Raw genomic sequence first — 21,087 nt, forward strand, 5'->3', positions numbered from 1 at the left:
CTCTTGAGGGTCCCATGGACTGCAAGAAGATCAAACGTATCCATTCTTAAGGAGATCAGCCCTGAGTGCTCACTGGAAGGACAGATCCTGAAGCTGAGGCTCCAATACTTTGGCCACCTCATGAGAAGAGAAGACTCCCTGGAAAAGACCCTGATGTTGGGAAAGATGGAGGGCACAAGGAGAAGGGGACGGCAGAGGACGAGATGGTTGGACAGTGTTCTTGAAGCTACCAGCATGAGTTTGACCAAACTGCAGGAGGCAGTGGAAGACAGGAGTGCCTGGCGTGCTCTGGTCCATGGGGGCATGAAGAGTCGGACATGATTAAATGACTAAACAACAACAAAAAATAAGGGCAGGGCTTTTTGTCAGCCGGAACTCACAGGAACTCAGTTCTGGCACCTCTCAGGTGGTGCCATTGCCATTCTAAGAGAACAAGGGAGGAGTTCATGGTGAGTTCCAGCACCTCTTTTTCTAGAAAAATAGCAGTGTATATAGGAAACAATGTCACAGAGGCATTAGCCGGAAACCCTCCATTGATCTGACAGTGCTGAATAGGCCCCACTGTATGCTGTATGGTATATACATGCTGAAAAGCTACAATGAGTTCCAGCAGTAAAACAGATGGGTGTTCAGGTGGAAAGACATGATTTCATTCCACCCTGGGCTCCCATTTGAGAGGAACAATAGTATAAAAATAAAGTCAATAAATAATGAACAGAAAATAAATATGTTTGAGGAGTGTTCTGTTAACACTGAGTGACTGTCACAGTGCAATAGCAAAACTAGTAGTGACAGATATGTCTCGGGCAACTCTGAAATTATTAATTTAAGAATATCTGATTGCTTTTAACTGTTTTTCGAAAGGCAACTTTTAACTGTTTTTAAAGAAATTTTCACTGAATTGTTTTAGTATTGGCATGTTTACCACCCAGGGCTCCTTTGGAGAAAGGGTAGGGTATAAATGTCATTTTTAAAAAAAATCAAGAGGGAGGGAGAGGTCCAGCCTTTTCCTTCTCTACCTAGTCTCAGGAATTGGAGAGGAAAGATAACTCTGGCCACCAGGAGGTCCTGTAGCACATCACAGTAGGCTAGTTTGGGCCCAGGGGCCTCTAGTTGCTGACCTGCAATCGAATTAATGTGTGACATTTTAATCCTTGTTGGAAGCCACCCAGAGAGGCTGGGGAAACCCAGCCAGATAGGTGGGCTACAAAAAATAAATTATTATTATTATTATTATTATTATTATTATTATTAAGTGTTCGTTCTGAGACAAGATGACCATGTCAGAGGCCTATCCATCCTCTACATTAAACCCTCCAAGAGACAGCAGTTCCACAGTCTGCTCCATTGCTGAGCTGGTCTTCTGGTTAGAAGGTTTACTGGAATGTAATAACCCACCTACACCTCCCCACAATTTCACCCTCCCTATGCTACTCGTCTCATCCTTGCTGGGCAGTTTAGAATGGATGCTGTTGTTTCTTCTGTGATCTTCGCCTATATCCATCCCTTTCTTTATGATGACTTTTTTTCTATGGCCTCAGCATGCCCAATTCCTTCAGCCTGTAAAGGGACCCCTGACCATTAGGTCCAGTGGTGACCGACTCTGGGGTTGAAGCACTCATCTCGCTTTATTGGCCAAGGGAGCCGGCATACAGCTTCCGGGTCATGTGGCCAGCATGACTAAGCCGCTTCTGGCGAACCAGAGCAGAGCACGGAAACGGCGTTTACCTTCACGCTGGAGCGGTACCCATTTATCTACTACTATTAATTTTATAATGAATGATTTTACAGTGTTGTTTATTCTGTACTTTTGTACTGTTTTATTGTTGTTAGCCGCCCTGAGCCCGGCTTTGGTTGGGGAGGGCGGGATATAAATAAAATTTATTATTTTTATTTTTTATTATTATTATTATTATTATTATTATTATTATTATTATTATTACTTGCACTTTGACGTGCTTTCCAACTGCTAGGTTGGCAGGAGCACGGACCGAGCAACGGGAGCTCACCCCGTCACGGAGATTTGAACCGCCAACCTTTTGATCGGCAAGTCCTAGGCTCTGTGGTGTAACCCACAGCTCCACCCGCGTCCCTCCTTCAGCCTTTACCCTGCTATTATTAGGAATGGTCTCCTCAAACCTTTTTTTATCAGCCTCACAGTTCTGTTCTGAGCCTTTGCCAAGGTCACTTCCAGAAGCGAGATTCTTCCGAGGGGTTGCAAGGGGGATGAGGAGGCAGCCCGTCAGATTTCAGACCCTGCCCCCCTCTGTGTGCGCTAAGAGGAGGTGGAGAGGAGTCTGCCTCCTTAAGTTTGACCTACATAAGACCTGCATTGTTTATAATGTGTCAAATGACTATTGTTCTAGGGAGATCCGCCATCTGTTTCACATTCGGACCTGGGTAAACAGTTCTAGTCAGTATATTAATAGGATTGCTGTTGCGATTAGAGGTAAATTAGGAAGATGTCGATTTAGCCCAGCATGGTCTGCTCTGACAGAAGCTTTCCAGGGTCGCTGGCAGCAAAAGGTCTTTCCCATTATCACTCAATCCTTTCTGAAGAAGGGATGCCGGGGGCTGAGGAGCCATACAGATGAGTGGGATATTATTATTATTATTATTATTATTATTATTATTAAACATGGAACTTTGTTCATGCAAACTGCTTACATGACCACTGCATCAATCTTATACCACACATGATTCACATGTGGAGGATCCAGGTGCAAATCTCCAATCTCCAATATCTCATGAATGAGAAAGGCTTCAGGAGACCTCCTGCCAGTCAAAGTCTCTTCTTCTTCAACGTACACTCATAGCTGAGTAAGATTGTCTTCCATGAACACATTCTTAACAGTGAGTCTGTAAGTGACTGTGGAGGCCAATTCTGGATCCACACACCCTTCCATAGTGGGGATATAGGTTTCCAGGCAGGAGTTGATCAAGGTGGTAAATGGTAAAGTAAAGGGACCCCTGACCATTAGGTCCAGTCGTGACCGACTCTGGGGTTGTGGCGCTCATCTCGCTTTATTGGCCGAGGGAGCCGGCATACAGCTTATGAGTCATGTGGCCAGCAGGACTAAGCCGCTTCTGGCGAACCAGAGGAGCGCACGGAAACGCCGTTTACCTTCCCGCTGGAGCAGTACCTATTTATCTACTTGCACTTGGACGTGCTTTCGAACTGCAGGGTTGGCAGGAGCAGGGACTGAGTGACGGGAGCTCACCCTGTTGCAGGGATTTGAATCACGACCTTCTGATTGGCAAGTCCTAGGCTCTGTAGTTTAACCCACAGCACCATCCGTGTCGCAAGGTGAGGGTTTCCCAAACGTGCCTTCCTCTTAGCACAGTGGTGTCCAAACTTTTTTCAAAGAGGGCCAGATTTGATGAAGTGAAGGGGCGTGGGGGCCGACCAAAGTTGTTGACTTTTTGTAGGATTGAAGTTAGGCCCCTGAAACGGACTTTGGACATGCCTGTCTTAGCACGTTTCTCCCTTTCATCCTCAGTTTGAGCATCTTCAAAGTCCATGACACCTTTGGTAAAGGCTGTTCTCCAACTGGAGTGCTCACAGGCCAGTGTCTCCCAGTTGTCAGTGTTTGTCATTTGGTTAATAGCTGTACACAACTCTCCCAGATTTGAAAATACTGCAAGCTCATCTCTAATTTCTTTTTGCGGAATTTGTGAGAGGACATCAGCAGCTACAGGGGGAGTTGTGGTTAAGGAGATGCTGGTAATGTTCTTTCCAGCACAATGCAATAGTGTTTGGGTTAAATCAGGGGTAGGGAACCTAAGGCCCAGGGGCCGGATGCGGCCCAATCGCCTTCTCAATCCGGCCCACGGACGGTCCGGGAATCAGCGTGTTTTTACATGAGTAGAATGTGTGCTTTATTTTAAAATGCACCTCTGGGTTATTTGTGGGGCATAGGAATTTGTTCGTTTTTCTTTCCAAAATATAGTCTGGCCCACCACATGGTCCGAGGGACGGTGGACCGGCCCATGGCTGAAAAAGATTGCTGACCCCTGGGTTAAATGATTGACAAATAATATTAGAAACAACACCAGGAACCCAGTAATCTTGATGCACTTCCACCATGAGAGTTCTTCTCGTGTTACAGCCTTGCTAGTGTTGGAATGAAGTCACCGAGGTGATGTGAGAGAGCTTTACTGGAGTCCAGTACCAGAGAAAACTACCCTCAGCACTGCCTCCTGGACTATGGCCAAAATGGTCTTCATAGGAGGCTCTGTCCCTATTTTAGCCCAAGCATTTTGGTCTGTGGTTATGCCTAGGTTGTACTCCTATGCCTGGCTCTCTCTATTTGCATTTCCCATCCTACAGTCAATCAGCAATTTATAAATAAAAGAATAACTCCTCAATTATGAAGCAGATTGGATCGAACGATGTTCAAAAGCCATCGTGCGGCACAGACTAGTCCCTTCCATGAATAAGCTTTTAAGCAATGTCGTAATCTGTAGCAGCTGAAACCAGGAACAACTGGAGCTTGTCACATAAGGCATTGGCTTTATGGGTCTCCCTCTAGCCATAAAGTTTCTGATTCTGTATAACCCTTCTGTATAACACCCCACCCCCTCTCTTTTTGCAAAGGCAGCCAGTTTAACATGGTTATCCTGCAACTGGGTTTTTGGTTATGGGGAAATAATGGCTAGCTGTGCCATGCCCTGTATTTTGAGAACATTCCCTTCCATAGCCAATGGTGCAATGTGTTATACTAGACGACATTTCTCAAGATCAACAGCCATCTGTGCAGCAGGAACTCTCCATGATGGTTTGGTTGTATTTATTCCTAAAGAAATTGGACGTACCTGGTGTAGTGGCTAGGAGATATATCGCTATATGGTCCAAAATTGCTTTGAAGTCCATATCGTAATATTGGTTTCATAATTTCCGACCTGGCAATATATTATGAATCATGATGTGTGTGTGTGTGTATGTGTGTGCTATGCAAGAAAACCACAGCGTGTTTAGCTGGCGATATATCACAATGTTGAAAACCAGATATTGTCCAGCCCTACTGTTCACCTCAAAAGCATTTGCATACATACATACATACCTATATATATGGAAGGGCTGCCTTGAAGATCTCTAGAAATTCCAGCAGTGGATACCCATGACTCTGCCCCCCCATTCCGCCTCCCCCAAGAGCACATAGTGGCGTTTGAAAAACCGAACAGGGTGGAAACAAAGACCTGCAGTTTATCTGATATGACCGGATGATAGGACAATTGGAATACAAAACCAGGAACAATACGTACATACATACATACATATATATATTATATATATACATACACATTTATACCTGTGTAAAGGAGATTAAATTAAAATTTAAGATGATCTTTTAAAAAACTCATTTGTTTTTCAGAACATTACATCTCATTCCCCTGCGTGTCATTCTCCACCCCCATGCTCTGATCCTGCACCCATTTATTGTTTACAGTACACTGTACACCTCTTGAACCGGCTTTTTTTTTTGGGGGGTGTGCAAAATCTGTTTCATCCTCTATGTAACCCAGGATGGCGGTGGCGTGGAGACACCTTGTCACCTAGAGAATCATTCCTTGCAGCCCTCATGGGGTAAAGGGATGGGGGGGGGGAGAATTCACTGGCAGCCGGCCAGTTTTGCCTGCCTCTGTGGTCACCACCACTAACAGTCTGGAAGCTCTGCCTTTGGCAGGTGTAATGGCAGCGTGTTGCAGCGTGCAAATGGCGAGCTGGAGACCCGTGCCTGTTTCAGACGACGTCACTGCATCACAAAATGGCCAAGCCTTTTGTGGATTCTGCCAACGGAATTCACATTCCGTAAAGGGTGTGTGCATGTGTGAATGAGAGAGCTGCTCACCTCCAGAAGTAGGGCTGCGTTTCAGGGCGGACATGTAGCAATACACACAATTTGACCAGTGAGGTTTAAAGAAGATGGGGAAACAGTCAAACCCCCTGAAACACATCGCCCAGCTCTGGGATAAAGGACACAACATGTCACCTTTTAATTTTGGATTGTTGGATCCAGGATATTTGCCATGCCCAAGTTGTCTACTCCCAGATCATGATATGTGGATTAGAATCCCCACTCCAGTCCACAGAAACATACCCTGGAAAACCGACCCACCATTTTATCACAGTATTTAAAACTCTGGGGGTGTATAAATGGATTGTGAAAGTGCATGAAGGCAAATCTACCCACATTACGTTGTCTTGAGTGGGACACATTCTTCACATCATTGCCATGAACTGTTTTCGTCCCATTATAAGACAAAACAGGGAACTGTGAATTCAAAGTTATGAAGGAAACATGGGAGACATCTATCCTGAAGTTATCCTCATTATGGGATCCAGACATTTCTGGGCTAGGTCCATCGAAATTGGAGGAAAGACTGGTTCGAAGTTCAAAATGAACCCCTTCGGTGCTCCTTTCCCCATCCAAAGCTGTCATGCATTCTGCTGAAATTCACACTGAATTTCTGTCTGAATCGCAGCAAGAGAAAGCAAAGGACGTCTTTCTTCCAAAGCAGGCACTATTAAAGCCGACAAGAAGTAAACAATAAAAGGGGTGGGAACCTCTTGAGGCAACAGGAGGAAAGCACCCTGTTCCCCCCCTTCCTTCAAAGTGGAAACTTTGTGCAGGGGACAACAGCATTTTCCACTCCCTTCACAAATTCCAGTTTAGAGGTGAAAACCCAAAGGCATAGCCTTTCCTGGCAGAATACTGCTTTAAACCAAACAAAACATACAGGCTTTTGTATCAGCATTATTTTGGCTCTTTTTGAGGGGGCAGGGGGAAGCAACTTTTCCCAGCAACCGCTTTACAAAACGTACGTCCAGTTCCACTTTACATAGACGTTCCACAGCAGCCTTAGCTAATGGCCATGCTGGGAAAATAATACTGTCAAAAAGTTTGTAGATGATGCAGTAGGTGGAGTCCTGCTTGAGTGGGTAGAGGAAACGTCACCCGATTTGCATCGTTTTTTAAATATAAAACTGAATCTAGGTTAATAAATAAATATCTCGAACAGCTGAAAGAGGACCAGTGAATGTCTATGTGATGCAGCTCAGTTTATAACAGCCTTCCCCAAGCAGGTGCAATCCAGGTATTTTGGACAATGCTCAGCATCCCTGACCATTGGCCATGTTGGCTGGGGAGGATGGACGCTATAGTCCAAATATCAGGAAGGCACCAGGTTGGGAGAGGCCCCCAGTGGGACCCGATTGTGAGTACCTGTGTTATTTCCAAGTTGGGTTGAGCAATGTGGCACTCTCAGCCAAGCTCCAGGGCATGAATGAATCATGGTGGCCAAAAACCACGCCCAGGGACGGGGATAGTGAAAGGTCAGAGAGGCCAAAATGCAGGCAAAGGAAGCCTCCAAATGTGTTCACACAAAGCTTCACCTTGCCATATTTTAAGGTAAGATGTTTTCTGACTTTTCCCCTTAAGAACCTGATTCCAGCATTACACACAACACACAGACGTTGCTGTCAGGCCAAACTGCACCCTTCTGGTGCCACGGATGCTGATACAGAAAGAAACTCCCCATAAGCTTGGAGCCATACAGAGAGCACCTTTCCAACATCTTGGCCCTCTGGGCAAAGTGCAGCTCTACAGAAGTGTTGTTTTGGTGCCTCTGTGTATGTCAGTGTAATATTTTGGCTTGGCCCCTGATGCCTGGGTTAGGGTATAAAAGCATGGGCAGCGCAGGAGCGGCAGTCAGTGACTTCTGCTCTTGTCAGATTAAACAGATGAGGAAGAAAGAAGCTGCAAAACCCTCTGGCACCTTAGAGATGAACAGCTGTTGTAACTCGCTGCCAGCACCTGTCAAAAAGGTGACCCAACACTTTCGGGCTTTCGGGCTACTAATAACGATCTCAACTATTTCTCTAGAAAGGGGCGTAAAATGCGGAAGGCAAGGCGCTGACTGGCTGGCCACTGCAGCAACAGTTATGACGCCGTTGTGTTGCTTCAGAGAGGAATTCCCTGCCAGCTAGAGATGCCACGTAAAAAACCCAAACTAAATGCACCCGTGCAGCTCAATCGGTGGAAATGGGGGTGATGTGAAACAAAGGGACATCTACGATGGTCCAGTGTTTTGTCCTGGGACAAAGGTTGACCTCATAAATTAAGGAACAAAGAAGAACCAGGCAATACCTCTTGCAATCTAATGATCTTAGAGACTGGGTCCTCGTTACCTGTGCGTCTAAGGCACTCGTGCCTCTGTTTTTATCTTTTGCTGTCCCCTGGCTGTAAGCACACCCACTTCCACAACAAACCCTGGTATTGACAGCAGCAAAGCAGAACCCTGTCAAGGTGTTGGGCTTCCAAAAAGGTGCTGCCCTTCACAGCTTTCTTCCAGTCAAATGCAGAATAGCTGGTGCAGAACCATGAAACTGAAGGCATGCTCAAGAGCGGGACCAATTATTTCTTCCCTGCTCAGTTCCATTTTTTCTCTCTCCAAAGTCTCTAGCTTCAGCTCCTGGCTCGATACCTTTGATGCGTTTGCTCCCGGTTCTTAGGTTTTAATACTCAGCTCCCTTGGGAGGGTCCAGTTCATAAACCTCCTGGGCGTTGATTCCCAGAAATTCTCCAAGACAACCGTGAATAAAAATGCAGTGAGGAGGGGAAAGAAACAAGGCGAATGCTCTTTTCCTGGTTGTAAAAAGTCAGCCGTAGCGTCTATTCAGATGCCGACAGGGGTTTCGGAGGCCGGAGCCTCTCCTCAGTCACAAAGGTGGCGACTGGCAAAATCGCCCGCGGAAACCCTCCTTAAAAAACACAGACATATTTCCCACCATCGCACGAAACATAGAGAATAATGGATTCCATATTGTCCAAAAGGATGGAAAATTAAAGGCAAGATCATCCAACCCTCCCCACCCTCACCAAATCCCAACAATAAGACCCCCCCCACTCCCAACCCCGTAACCCCTCGCTCAAAAGTTTAAGATTCAGGAAAGAAAACAAAAAGAGATAGAGAGAGCTGGTCTCGCTTCTTGCCAGCAGAGTCCTGCTGCGTTCCAGTTTTGTCCCCTGCTCCACGTGAAGACAGTCTTGATCCCGATCTGCAATGGCTGGCGCAAGGTTCTCATCAGGCAGATAGGACAGGGGACACAAATGGCCGGACACACGGGACCACCGCCTCCCCACCCTCCACGGTTTGTCGATCCAGTTGACACAAGACGCACACCGGACATGGAAAACTGACAAGTGATTCACCACCCTTGTCAAGGTGTCTGGGTTTTGCTTCTGCGGCCCACTTTGACCTTCGCCATCCCGCCTGACCCGTCCCGGCCTTTGTCTTTCCCTCACCCTCAAGAGAAGGCAAGGCTGTTGGCTACTCTCGCTTGCCGTAGTTCTTCTGACTGTGTCGGGGTCTTAACACTTCCCTGCTGGGAATATCGGGCAGGGGATGAGGGAAGAATAAAAGAGTGGAGAACGGGCAGGAGGCATTTCTAAACAGGTCCCTTGCAAATGATAGTAGTAGTAGTAGTAGTAATAGTAATGAGAAGAATTAATTGCTCTGGTTGGTTTATATGTGTGTTTTTTTCTGCTCTTTTTTAAGTCGGGTTGGAATTTTTCAAAGTCTGCAGCTTCGCCTCCAGTTCAGAGATCTGAAAAACACACAACAGAAAGGGGGTGAAGAGGAGATTTCCAGGTAGAAAAATAGCAGGGGGGGGGGGAGAGAGATGGGAAGACACGAGAGAAGGAGACATGGTGGAAATTGGCTGGCTGGCTCAGCAGCCATTAACAGCAATGGGAAAGGGCTGGTGGAGAAGAGGGCTATGAAAAAGGGGAATGAAGGGGCACGTCAAAGGAGAATTGTATGGATATAAATGGTGGCGGGGGGTGGGGTGGGGGGGTCATTAACACAGCTTCTGAGCGTTTAGGCTTGCAGTCTGCTCCACATCCGTTTTGAGAAGGGTTCCTCTGCTCTGAGTTCGGCAAAAGGCCGCGCAGCGTAAACTGTGCAGATCTAGTTAAAAGTTGCATATGCCAGATAAGCTTTGTATAATCAGCTCTGCTTCTGGGAACCGAACGTTGCGGCACTTTCTGTATTTTAAGCTGCATTGGTATAATAATAATAATAATAATAATAATAATAATAATAATAATAATAATTTATTTATACCTCGCCCATCAGGCTGAGCTTCCCCAGCCACTCTGGGTGGCTTCCAATCGAGTGTTAAAAACAATACAGCATTAAATATTAAAAACTTCCCTAAACAGGGCTGCCTTCAGATGTCTTTTAAAGATTTATTTCCTTCACATCTGAAGGGAGAGCGTTCCATAGGGCAGGCGCCACTACCAAGAAGGCCCTCTGCCTGGTTCCCTGTAACTTGGCTTCTCGCAGTGAGGGAACCGCCAGAAGGCCCTCGGAGCTGGACCTCTGTGTCTGGGCTGAACGATGGGGGTGGAGACGCTCCTTCAAATATACTGGGCCGAGGCCGTTAGGGCTTTAAAGGTATATGTAATGAAACACATGAATAATGAATAGTTAAAACTAAATAAGGAAATGAAAGGACCGAAAGCTCAAAGGGCGAATCAGAGGTGGAAAGAGAGGAAGGAAATTTGTGCTGAAATCTGGGTTTCTTACTTGCCAGAACTGTGCTCCTTTATAATACCAGAGAGGTTAAATCTCTCTCTCTCTGTGTGTGTGTATCCGACATTCCTTGAAAACTGGTTATCTGTGGCCTCAGTGCTCAGAACCGTGGACAGTGGGACTGTGTCAGAGTGGGACTCTGGGATCAAATGTCCAGGAGTCCACTCAGTGGAATAAGGAGAAAGGGCCCCAAAATGCAACACTACGGGATTTCCACATTTTGAAGTAATACAAAGATAGCTCAGTTGGTTAGAGTGTGGTGCTGATAACGCCAAGGTTGCAGGTTCGATCCCCATAAGAGACAGCTTCATATTCTGTAATTGCGAGGGGCTGGACTAGATGGTCCTCAGGGTCTTTTCCAACTCTACAATTCCATGTTACTTTCTAAAGAGCCCTCAGTCTCTGATTGTTCAGTTGAAAATCACCTAATTGCACCACTGTGGAACCAGCAGAAGGTCATGCACACAGTACTGTGTTCTACTGATAAAACAGTGCTTAATCCACATCCATGATGCAAATCCATGATGGTTTGTTTTTTCACATGTGCAGCTGGTAAAAAAACATGTGCATCCACAAACCCCACACATCTGTCTTTTGTATGCCTAGTAAAAGGTAAAGGACCCCTGGACAGTTAAGTCCAGTCAAAGGCAAATATGGGGTTGTGGTGCTCATCTCACTTTCAGGCCGAGGGAGCCAGCGTTTGTCTGCAGACAACTTTCCAGGTGATGTAGCCAGCATGACTAAACCACTTCTGGCACAACAGGACACTGTGACGGAAACCAGAGCGCACGTAAATGCCGTTTACCTTCCTGCCATAGTGGTACCTATCTATCTACTTGCACTGGCGTGCTTTCGAATTGCTAGGTTGGCAGGAGCTGGGACAAAGCAACGGGAGCTCATCCCATCACGGGGATTCGAATGGTCAACCTTCTGATCAGCAAGCCCAAGAGGCTCAGTGGTTTAGACCACAGTGCCACCCATGCCCCCTTTGATGTCTAATAAAACAGACTAGCGCACACAAATCAGTTTCTGCACCCAAACTGGAAGAGGGCAATTTTAGGACAGAGCTGCTAATTTCAATGAATCACCTCTCAAACAACCTTGCTTAGACTGATCACATTAGATATGTCTCCAGAGTGAATCATAAAACAGATGCACATCTAACCTTTCAAAGCTGACACAGGCTTGAGGTTCCAAGACTAAAATGATATTCGTTCCCCAATGAGGACTTAAGTGCCTCCATCTCCCATAATGGGACGTGGGTGGCACTGTGGGTTAAACCACAGAAGGTCGGCAGTTTGAATCCCTGTGAAAGGGTGAGCTCCCGTTGCTCGGTCCCTGCTCCTGCCAACCTAGCAGTTCGAAAGCATGTCAAAGTGCAAGTAGATAAATAGGTACTGCTCTGGAGGAAAGTCAACAGTGTTTCCGTGCGCTGCTCTGGTTCGCCAGAAGCGGCTTAGTCATGCTGGCCACATGACCCGGAAGCTGTACGCTGGCTCCCTTGGCCAATAAAGTGAGATGAGCGCTGCAGCCCGAGTTGGTCACGACTGGACCTAATGGTCAGGGGTCCCTTTACCTTTACCTTTATCTCCCATAATGCTGTGCTCAATTGCATCCAGCAGAAACCAAACTTCTTAATGGTTACTGCAATTGGTTGTTTTCTTTGAGGCATCTTTCAATGTGCCATTTGGCTTGGCCAAACCTGAGGATTGCCTCTCCTTTCTTCACAGTTACTAAGACTTGCTGAAGATGCCCTCTTGATATTACTATACATGTGTCATGTCAAGGCATTTATTGATGGCTCCTCTCCTTTTAAGTACTGTTTCCCTTGGAGAGGAACAGCTGATATCTGGCTCAAGCTTTTGGAATACAAGCCTTTGGCTTTGCATTTAACTAACTGATTAACTAAGCTATCGCATTAGAGCTTGGGCTGTGCAGAAGTGAGAGTCAGAGAGCAAGCTGCCTTGGAAACAGCTCTTTCATTACGCAAATGCATGCATTCCTTCCTTCCCAATTCCTGCCCAAAGATTCCTACCACCGTCTCCCTTTCAAGGCAACCTTTCAAGAATCACTGTGCCTAATTGTGAAAAGGCGGCAGATGAGAAAGAAGGGGAAAGTTGGCCAGGAGCAGTTCTAGGAGAAATCAGTGGGGTGATGGAGTGAAGTAATGGTTGGGGAATGAGAGCCGATGGACATGACTGAGAAAATAAGCATGGCGGAAGCCTTCGGCCTGATGCTTGGGTCAAATCAAAGGTATAACACATTTGGTGATGGGAACAGTGCCCTGATGTGGGCAGGCTGCTGTTCAGCAGACTAGTTCACCATATTTTTATTCATTAGAGAGCAGTCAGTCCAAGACAAATTCAGACACAGTCAGCAGAAAGCATCCTAAGAAAATAGGGAGATCACAATTAAGGTGAAGGGGAGGTGATGGCTTGATAGGAGGCTATATCCGCAGCCATGTTTTGTAAAGCAGGGAAGGCCTGACACAGCCAGCCTTCTCAAGATAAAGGACAGCAGCTCAGGATTTGCACCACTTTCCTGGCTGTGTGTGTGTGTGTGTGTGCCTTGTCTTGCCTGTGTTCAGCCACATCAGCCTGTAGTCAGCACCTTTCCGCAGAGTCCTCTCCACCTGGGACTCTACGAATGCACGTGCTGATTTGCCCAGGGTGCCACCAATTAAGGTAGGAGGGAGGTGAGGTGGCAAACTGCACTGGCTCCCAGTGGAGTACAGGGTCAGGTTTAAGGTGCTGGTTTTGACCTTTAAAACCCTAGGCAGCCTAGGACCACCTTTCCTGGTATGCCCCACGGAGGACCTTAAGGTCCACAAATAACAACACTTTGGTGGTCCCGAGCCTCAAGGAGGTTAGATTGGTTTCAACTAGGGCCAGGGCCTTTTCAGCACTGGCCCCGACGTGGTGGAACGCTCTGTCACAAGAGACTAGGGCCCTGCGGGACTTGACATCTTTCCGCAGGGCCTGCAAGACAGAGCTGTTCCGCCTGGCCTTTGGTTTGGACTCGGTCTGACCCTTATATTTCCCTCCCCTCATGGTCTTGATTTATCAGCTATTTTAAAATGAGGCTGCATTTTAAATTGCATTTTAACCTGTATTTTAAATTGTGCTTTTTTCCCCTCCCTCTCTTTTTACCCTATTATGTTTTTACTGTGATTTTATTGGTGTTAGCCGCCCAGAGCCTGGCTCTGGCCAGGGAGGGCAGAGTATAAATAAAATTTATTATTATGATTATTATTATTATAAAGCGGATTGTACCACATCAGACAATGCGGGAGGCTGCCAATGCTGAATGTTCCCTTATGCTAAAACCTCACAAATAGGAGGTTTATAGATGTGCTAGCTTTCTGTTTGCAGGGAGAGGTTGGTGGTTACCCCCCCCCCCTCTGCCCGAACCCTTGCTTTTTCCATTCACCACAGTTGTGGCAATTGCTGCCTAGTGCTGTATCCATGTAGAATGTGGTTTGTGCTGCCTGTTCTCCGCCGAGTGGCATGCCGCGCCCTCACCCTTTCCTTAAGAGCTTGGCACTTTGTAAATGCTGAAGAGCAGCAGTGGTGGCAGTGCTCAAATTCACGTGCTAGCTTGGTCTACCCCAATAGAGATGAATGGTGCAGGGGTGTGTGTGTGTTGCGTTCAGTGTTCTGTGCAAAGAAGAGGAGCACACCGAGACCTGCTGCTGTGATTTGGGTTTTAGAGGGGGCTTCTAGGCTGCAGTACAAGTGATGTCCTCCAGAGGGAGCATGGGGAGTCTCCTGGATGTTGGAAGAGAGCGATTCTACATTGCTCTCTGATCAGTGTAGCCGCAGTACAGAAACCCAGGTGCGTTCACACACGCACGCGCACACACACACACAAACCAATGCACACATTTAACACACAGAGGCATGAGAACAACCTGACGAGTCTGACATGATCCACTGCCTGATGTAGGAACCAGGGTGCGGCAGGGATCTGCAACTGGCCCAGCGAGGAGAGATATAGATTTGACACGAGACCCGTTGCAGGATCAAGTGAAGGCGGAACGCCCATGCATACGTGGTGGAGAGACAGCGTTCGATCTAGGATCAAGTGTCCGCAAACTAAACAGAACACTGCACAACCTTAAGAGATCCCTGTAGATCTGGGATGTGGAATCTCACATCACAGGATCTGGGGATGGTGGGCGAGTGTGGGCTTGTAAAGATCCACTTTGCCCTGGTGGAAGTTTCAACCACCAGCGCCCCAAGAAATCTGAAGGCGATATAGGCGTGGAATTCTCAACGTGGAATTCAAAAAGATCAGAGTCTTCCCACCCCCTGCCTTTGAGCAGCAGGATCTGCTTAATGAGTGATCCAGCCCTTGACACAAGGTCCTACAAGACTCAAGCATTGATGCCCAACTCTACAGGAGTTCAGAAAGATGGGTGTGTCCCTCTCCCCCCAACCCTTCCTCTACCCATGTCAATAATCAGGCCCCTTCCAGGTGCACACATCTCACATGTATCCCTGAGCTGAACTGAACCAAGGCCTCTCCAGTCACAGCAAAGCCCTTTCTTTCTTTCTTTCTTTCTTTCTTTCTTTCTTTCTTTCTTTCTTTCTTTTCCTCGGGGGCTCAAGGCAAACCCCCAGCGCTGTCCTTGATGCCCACCTTCTCCTGCAACTTGTCCACTTCCTCCTTGTGGGCCAGCTCAGACTCCTCCTGGATGCGGCGCTGAGCTGTCTCCTTCTTCAGGAACTCGATCTCTCTGTAAGAGGGGAAGAGCCAGAGTCAGAAGCACATAACAACAACAACAACAACAACAACAACAACAACAATGAGAGCCAGTGTGGTGTAGTGGTTAAGAGTGGTGGACTCATAATCTGGTGAACAGGGTTCGAATCCCCGCTCCTCCACATGCAGCTGCTGGGTGACCTTGGGCTAGTCACACTTCTCTGAAGTCTCTCAGCCCCACTCACCTCACAGAGTGTTTGTTGTGGGGGAGGAAGGGAAAGGAGAATGTTAGCCGCTTTGAGACTCCTTAAAGGGAGTGAAAGGTGGAATATCAAATCCAAATTCTTCTTCTTCTAATAATAATAATAAATTTTATTTATGCCCCCGACCTCCCCAGCCAGAGCTAACAACAATAAAATCACAGTAAAAACATAATGGGGGGGGAGAGAGGGGGGACACCAATTTAAAATACAGGTTAAAATGCAATTTAAAATGCAGCCTCATTTTAAAGTAGCTGATAAATCAAGACCATAAGGGGAGGGAAACATAAGGGTCAGACCAAGTCCAAACCAAAGGCCAGGTGGAACAGCTCTGTTTTGCAGGCCCTGCGGAAAGATGTCACGTCCCGCAGGGCCCTAGTCTCTTGTGACAGAGTGTTCCACCATGTCGGGGCCAGTGCTGAAAAGGCCCTGGCCCTAGATGAAACCAATCTAACCTCCTTGAGGCTCCGGACCTCCAAAGTGTTGTTATTTGTGGACCTTAAGGTCCTCCGCAGGGCATACCAGGAGAGGCGGTCCCGCAGGTCCTTAAAGCAAGGATGGGCAACCGGTGGCCTCCGTACATCCCACCAGTCCCAGTCAGTATGGACCAGGGATGGTGAGGGAGGAGGTGAGCTGCAGTCCAGCAACATCTAGCTATCCTAGAGGCTCCCCATTCTTGCCTCCAGAAGGAGCTGGTTAAGAGGCAAGCAGGGGGAGTCTCCTGGATGTTGGGGAATGTTGGAAATGTTGGGGGATGGTCTAACCTTAGGGCCATCAGAATAGTTCAGAAGAATAAGAGTTTGGATTTGACATCCTGGATTTGACAGGCACAAGGTAAGTGCCTGTCCACTACCCAAAGGAGTCTCAAAGTGGCTAATGTTCTCCTTTCCCTTCCTCCCCCACAACAAACACTCTGTGAGGTGAGTGAGGCTGAGACCTGAGTACTCGCAGGAGGAGTGCTCACCTATGGGCAAGACAGGGAGGTGAATCGCTGGGGGATCTGGACCGGCCGCTACCCCGACAAGGATAAAAGACTGTCGGACCCTGCCCCAGGTTGCGGGAGCAACATTGCTGTATGCTAGATCCTGCCTGAGATCCTGTACCTGTCCTTGCCTTGTGTCCTGCCTTGGCCCTGTTGGACTGATTCCCAGTGGACCCTTTGGATTCTGGACCAGTCCTGGACTGCGTTTTACCCCCGGCCCCAGCACACTATGGTTCCATGATTCTTAGCAGGCATGCATATCATTGCCCTTTCCAGGGCAGGGCTCTGGAAGGGGAGTCCTTACTTCTGCTGGTACTCCTTGATGAGCCTTTTGGCTTTGCTGTACTTCCTTTCCAGAGTCTGGTATTGGGCTTGGGTCTCTTTCAAGTGCTCGTCCACAGCCTGGCACAAGTTCTGGGCTTCCATCCAGTACCCCTCCAGCTTCTCCATCCGCTCCTTGTTCTCCTCCACGCTCTGTTCTAGCTGGGCTTTCTCGAGGCGCCAGCGGGATTTCTCTTGTTCGATGGACTGCAGCTGAGGGAAGACAGCGCGAGGGAGAGGCTTACTCCTTTTCTCAGAAGCTAACTAAATCGGCGCACTGCTTTGATCCGTAATTAAAACAAAACGGACGGTGAACATAAAGATTTGGCTGACTATGAAAGAATCTAAGGAAAGGACAGATGTAAAGGCGAGCGAGATAAGTAAGAGACGTGCGGTGAATGCGGTGGAAGCCTTTTATAATATTTTAACTAAGATATATATATTGTAATGTTTAAAGCACGAATTTGGTAATATTATTGGTTATGAAAAGTATTTTTTTCTTTTTCTTTTTTTTAGTTTGTATTTTGGAAAATATGTATATCAATGTGTTTATAGTGTTATGTATTGTTCTTTGTTTATCTTTCTTTTTCTTTTTTTTTTGTAAAATTCAATAATTTTTTTTTACAAAATAAAAAATAAAACAAAACGGATGGCAGCAACGTAGCCGAGAGCCATCTGAGGCGAAAGTCAGAAATAGACACGAAATGAAGCAGCAAACATATAAGGAGTGGAAATCGCAGGAAGGTGCTCAGCTGAGCAACTGGGGCAGCAACCGAGGAGGCCCTGTTCCCTGCGGAGGTCAGTCAAGCCTCCCTCCAATCAGGATGGATTTGATTTAAATCAAATCAATCTAAATCACAATTTAAATCACTAGTCAGTAAGACTTGATTTAAATTGTGTTTTTTCTGTTTGTTTTGTTTTTACAGAAAAACTCATTCTTGCTGGTATAATCTTAATACTTACAACCAGACGAAGGTTTCGTTTTTGGAAGAATACATTTCCAGAGTAGTTTTTACAGTTACATCAAAAATTACTGATTTGGTTATACTCTTAGAAATACATAGACGGATAATTATGAAATGATTGTGAGCTTTAATAAGTTAACTGTTTATATTTGGACAACTTTTCTGCTGTACTTTATTGGAAGGAGAAAACAATCATTTCCTTAATAAGAATTTAAACAATTTATTTAAGTAAAGCAATAACATTATAACACATGTACCCATGTTTGTTAACTGATGTCGTTAAACATAAACAAAAAAACAAAACAAAAAAACCTTAGACTGAGTTTTAGCATACATGAAAAACTTAAAACAAATCCTTATTTCCTGATAGCCTTTGGGCTATAATGTAACCTAAATAGAAAACTATCTTTAGAAATATTTTTCCTACAAAAGCACTTCATTTTAAAAATCCAATTTAAATTTTAAAAAATCCAATTTAAATTTAATAAAATCCGATTTAATTTTTTTAAAAAATCCTTTAAAAAAAATAAACCATTGATTTTTATCCACCCTGCCTCCAATGCTCCTTGCAGTCTCATTTTCTTGGCAGAAACAGATATATCTCACAGTGCTTCTGGCAAGCAAGGATGGGAGGTGAGATGAGATAAGCCAGGCAGTTTTGCTAGGCTGGGCAGCATTCCTAGAAAGATAGATGCCAGGAAGATACCTAGTGGGTGGCCCCTGGCATATTTAGGTCTCCAGACCTAAACAGCTCAGGGCAAGGGATGGGATTTTTCAAAAACCTCTGCATCTGCATACATTTCTCCCTTCAGGGTATGTACACACCATGCAGTTAAAGCATATGGCTTCCCCCAAAGAATCCTGGGAACTGTAATTGACCGCTACAGTTCCCAGCACCCTTAGCACCCTACAGTTCCCAATATTCCTCATTTGCTTTAAATGCATGACTGTTTCCCTTCTTGCTCCTTGAGCTTGTTAAGAAGCGAGCTACTGCCCCCCCATGAAAAACACAAACAATTCTCGCACATTATATATGCCTTTAGTAAAGGTAAAGGGACCCCTGACCATTAGGTCCAGTCGTGACCGACTCTGGGGTTGCAGCGCTCATCTCGCTTTATTGGCTGAGGGAGCCGGCATACAGCTTCCGGGTCATGTGGCCAGCATGACTAAGCCACTTCTGGCGAACCAGAGCAGCGCACGAAAACACCGTTTACCTTCCCGCCAGAGCGGTACCTATTTATCTACTTGCACTTTGACGTGCTTTTGAACTGCTAGGTTGGCAGGAGCAGGGACTGAGCAACGGGAGCTCACCCCGTCGCAGGGATTCGAACCGCCAACCTTCTGATTGGCAAGTCCTAGGCTCTGTGGTTTAACCCACAGCGCCACATGCGTCCCTATTTATGCCTTTACTATAGGCATAATATACCCATACTAAACGCAGACGCATTCCAGGTTCCCCAAAGTTAAACGGCACATAAAAATGTGAAGGTAACTTTATAAAAACACACTTAAGTATTCATGCTTAGAAAATTATGCTATGGAAATGTAGTGCTGCCTGGAGTTTTCCAGACCTATTATACTTATAATATTCTTATTTTGTGTGTGTATCGTTTTCCATCTAACTAGCTGTTTAAGTGCACACACAACAGCGCACAAGTGACCGGAAAATAAGCAGGTACTTGGCGGTCTGATGTGGTCAGAGCTGCCAAAATCTCCACATTACCATATTTCTCGTGTATACCATACCCCTGTGTATAAGACACCCCCTATTTTTTGGAACTCCAAATTAAGAAAACCGGGGGGGGGGGCGATTGCCCAGAGTTATTGAGCTTTTTTGGGGGCGGAGGATTGCCCATAGCTGTTGAGGGGTGCCCATAGCTGTTGGGGTGGTGGTGGTCAAGAATGGTTCAGCTTTTTTTTTAGGGTGGATTGCCAAAAGTTGCTTACCCTCTAGCTATCGTCTGTCCCCGCGCCGGCGGAAGCCGCCAATCACCCGCCCTATTTCCGCAGCGACAGCCAATCAACACCAGCCCTTGCCGAAGCCACCAATAACCTGCGGCTGACAATCTCCAGCTCGTGGCAGCAACCAATCACACGTTGCCCCCTATGCACTATTACCCATGTATAAGATGACCCCCAATTTTTATCATACAGTGGTACCTCTGGTTACGTACTTAATTTGTTCTGGAGGTCCGTTCTTAACCTGAAACTGTGCTTAACCTGAAGCACCACTTTAGCTAATGGGACTGCTGCCGTGCCGCTGGAGCACGATTTCTGTTCTCATCCTGAAGCAAAGTTCTTAACCCGAGGTACTATTTCTGGGTTAGCGGAGTCTGTAACCTGAAGCGTATGTAACCTGAAGCGTATGTAACCCGAGGTACCACTGTACTTTTTAAATTAAAAAACAACCCTTGTCTAATACAGTGGTACCGCTGGTTGCGAACAGGATCCGTTCCGGAGGCCCGTTCACAACATGAATAGAATGCGACCCGCAGTGGCGCGAATGCGCAGGTCGTGATTCGCCACTTCTGCGCATGCGCGTGATGTCATTTTGTACATCTGCGCATGAGAGAGCAGCGAAACCCGGAAGTAACCCTTTCCAATACTTCTGGGTTGCTGCGGGACACAACCTGAAAAAACGTATCCTGAAGCAAACGTAACATGAGGTATGTCTGGACACGGAAAAGTACGGTAACTCCATTGATAAGGATTTCTCCACCATCCCTAGTAGGGACAGTCAAACCAACTGGCAAAATATTAGATCCATTCAAGCCTTTTATTTCAGGCACATCGCTTTGGGCTCATCCTTCCCCCAAGAGGCTCAGGGTGGCTTTTATGGGGCTGTTTCTATTTTATCTTTGCAAGAGAAGAATCTCGGGATTGTGACCATGCGGGTGGGGCAGGGCCGCCCCACTCCAAACCCTACGAAAACAGATTAAAAATAGCCCCGCTATTCAAAGAAGAGGCTCTTACGCTCTCAGCCGTGGATTTGGGCAAGTCTCCAAGGGGAGGGAAAGGGATCTCATACCTTACCTTTCTTTTCAGCTGCTGTATTTCAGCCTCGGTCACGGCATGCTTGATCTGGAGCTGCCAAAAGAGAAGAACAGAGAGTTCAAGGCGGGGAAGCCTTTTCCAGGCTGAGGGCCACATTCCCAGCTGCGCAGCCTTCCGGGGGCCACTGTGGTGGGCGGGGCCAGAGGTGAAAGCAGAACACGGAAGCAAATGAAAATCCTGCCTCTGTTCCTTATATTCCATT

The 21,087-nt window shown here is 46.6% G+C and overlaps 1 protein-coding gene across 3 annotated transcripts in view; it reads right to left on the minus strand.

Annotated features, from left to right (window-relative positions):
- Nucleotides 1-5,186: 5,186 nt before the first annotated feature.
- The window catches only part of PPP1R9B (protein phosphatase 1 regulatory subunit 9B), a 78,990-nt gene continuing 63,089 nt past the window's right edge, over nt 5,187-21,087 (minus strand). For all 3 annotated transcript variants that reach the window (XM_082194352.1, XM_082194351.1, XM_082194350.1), the window contains 4 exons: nt 20,865-20,918; nt 16,850-17,079; nt 15,241-15,337; nt 5,187-9,610 (listed from right to left, as the gene is read on the minus strand). In XM_082194352.1, coding sequence (XP_082050478.1) covers nt 9,557-9,610; nt 15,241-15,337; nt 16,850-17,079; nt 20,865-20,918 — 435 coding nt within the window. In that variant the 3' untranslated portion in view covers nt 5,187-9,556. The remainder of the gene's footprint in view (nt 9,611-15,240; nt 15,338-16,849; nt 17,080-20,864; nt 20,919-21,087) is intronic.

The sequence above is a fragment of the Podarcis vaucheri genome, assembly GCF_965113315.1.
Source record: "Podarcis vaucheri genome assembly, chromosome: 13".
Taxonomy (NCBI): domain Eukaryota; kingdom Metazoa; phylum Chordata; class Lepidosauria; order Squamata; family Lacertidae; genus Podarcis; species Podarcis vaucheri.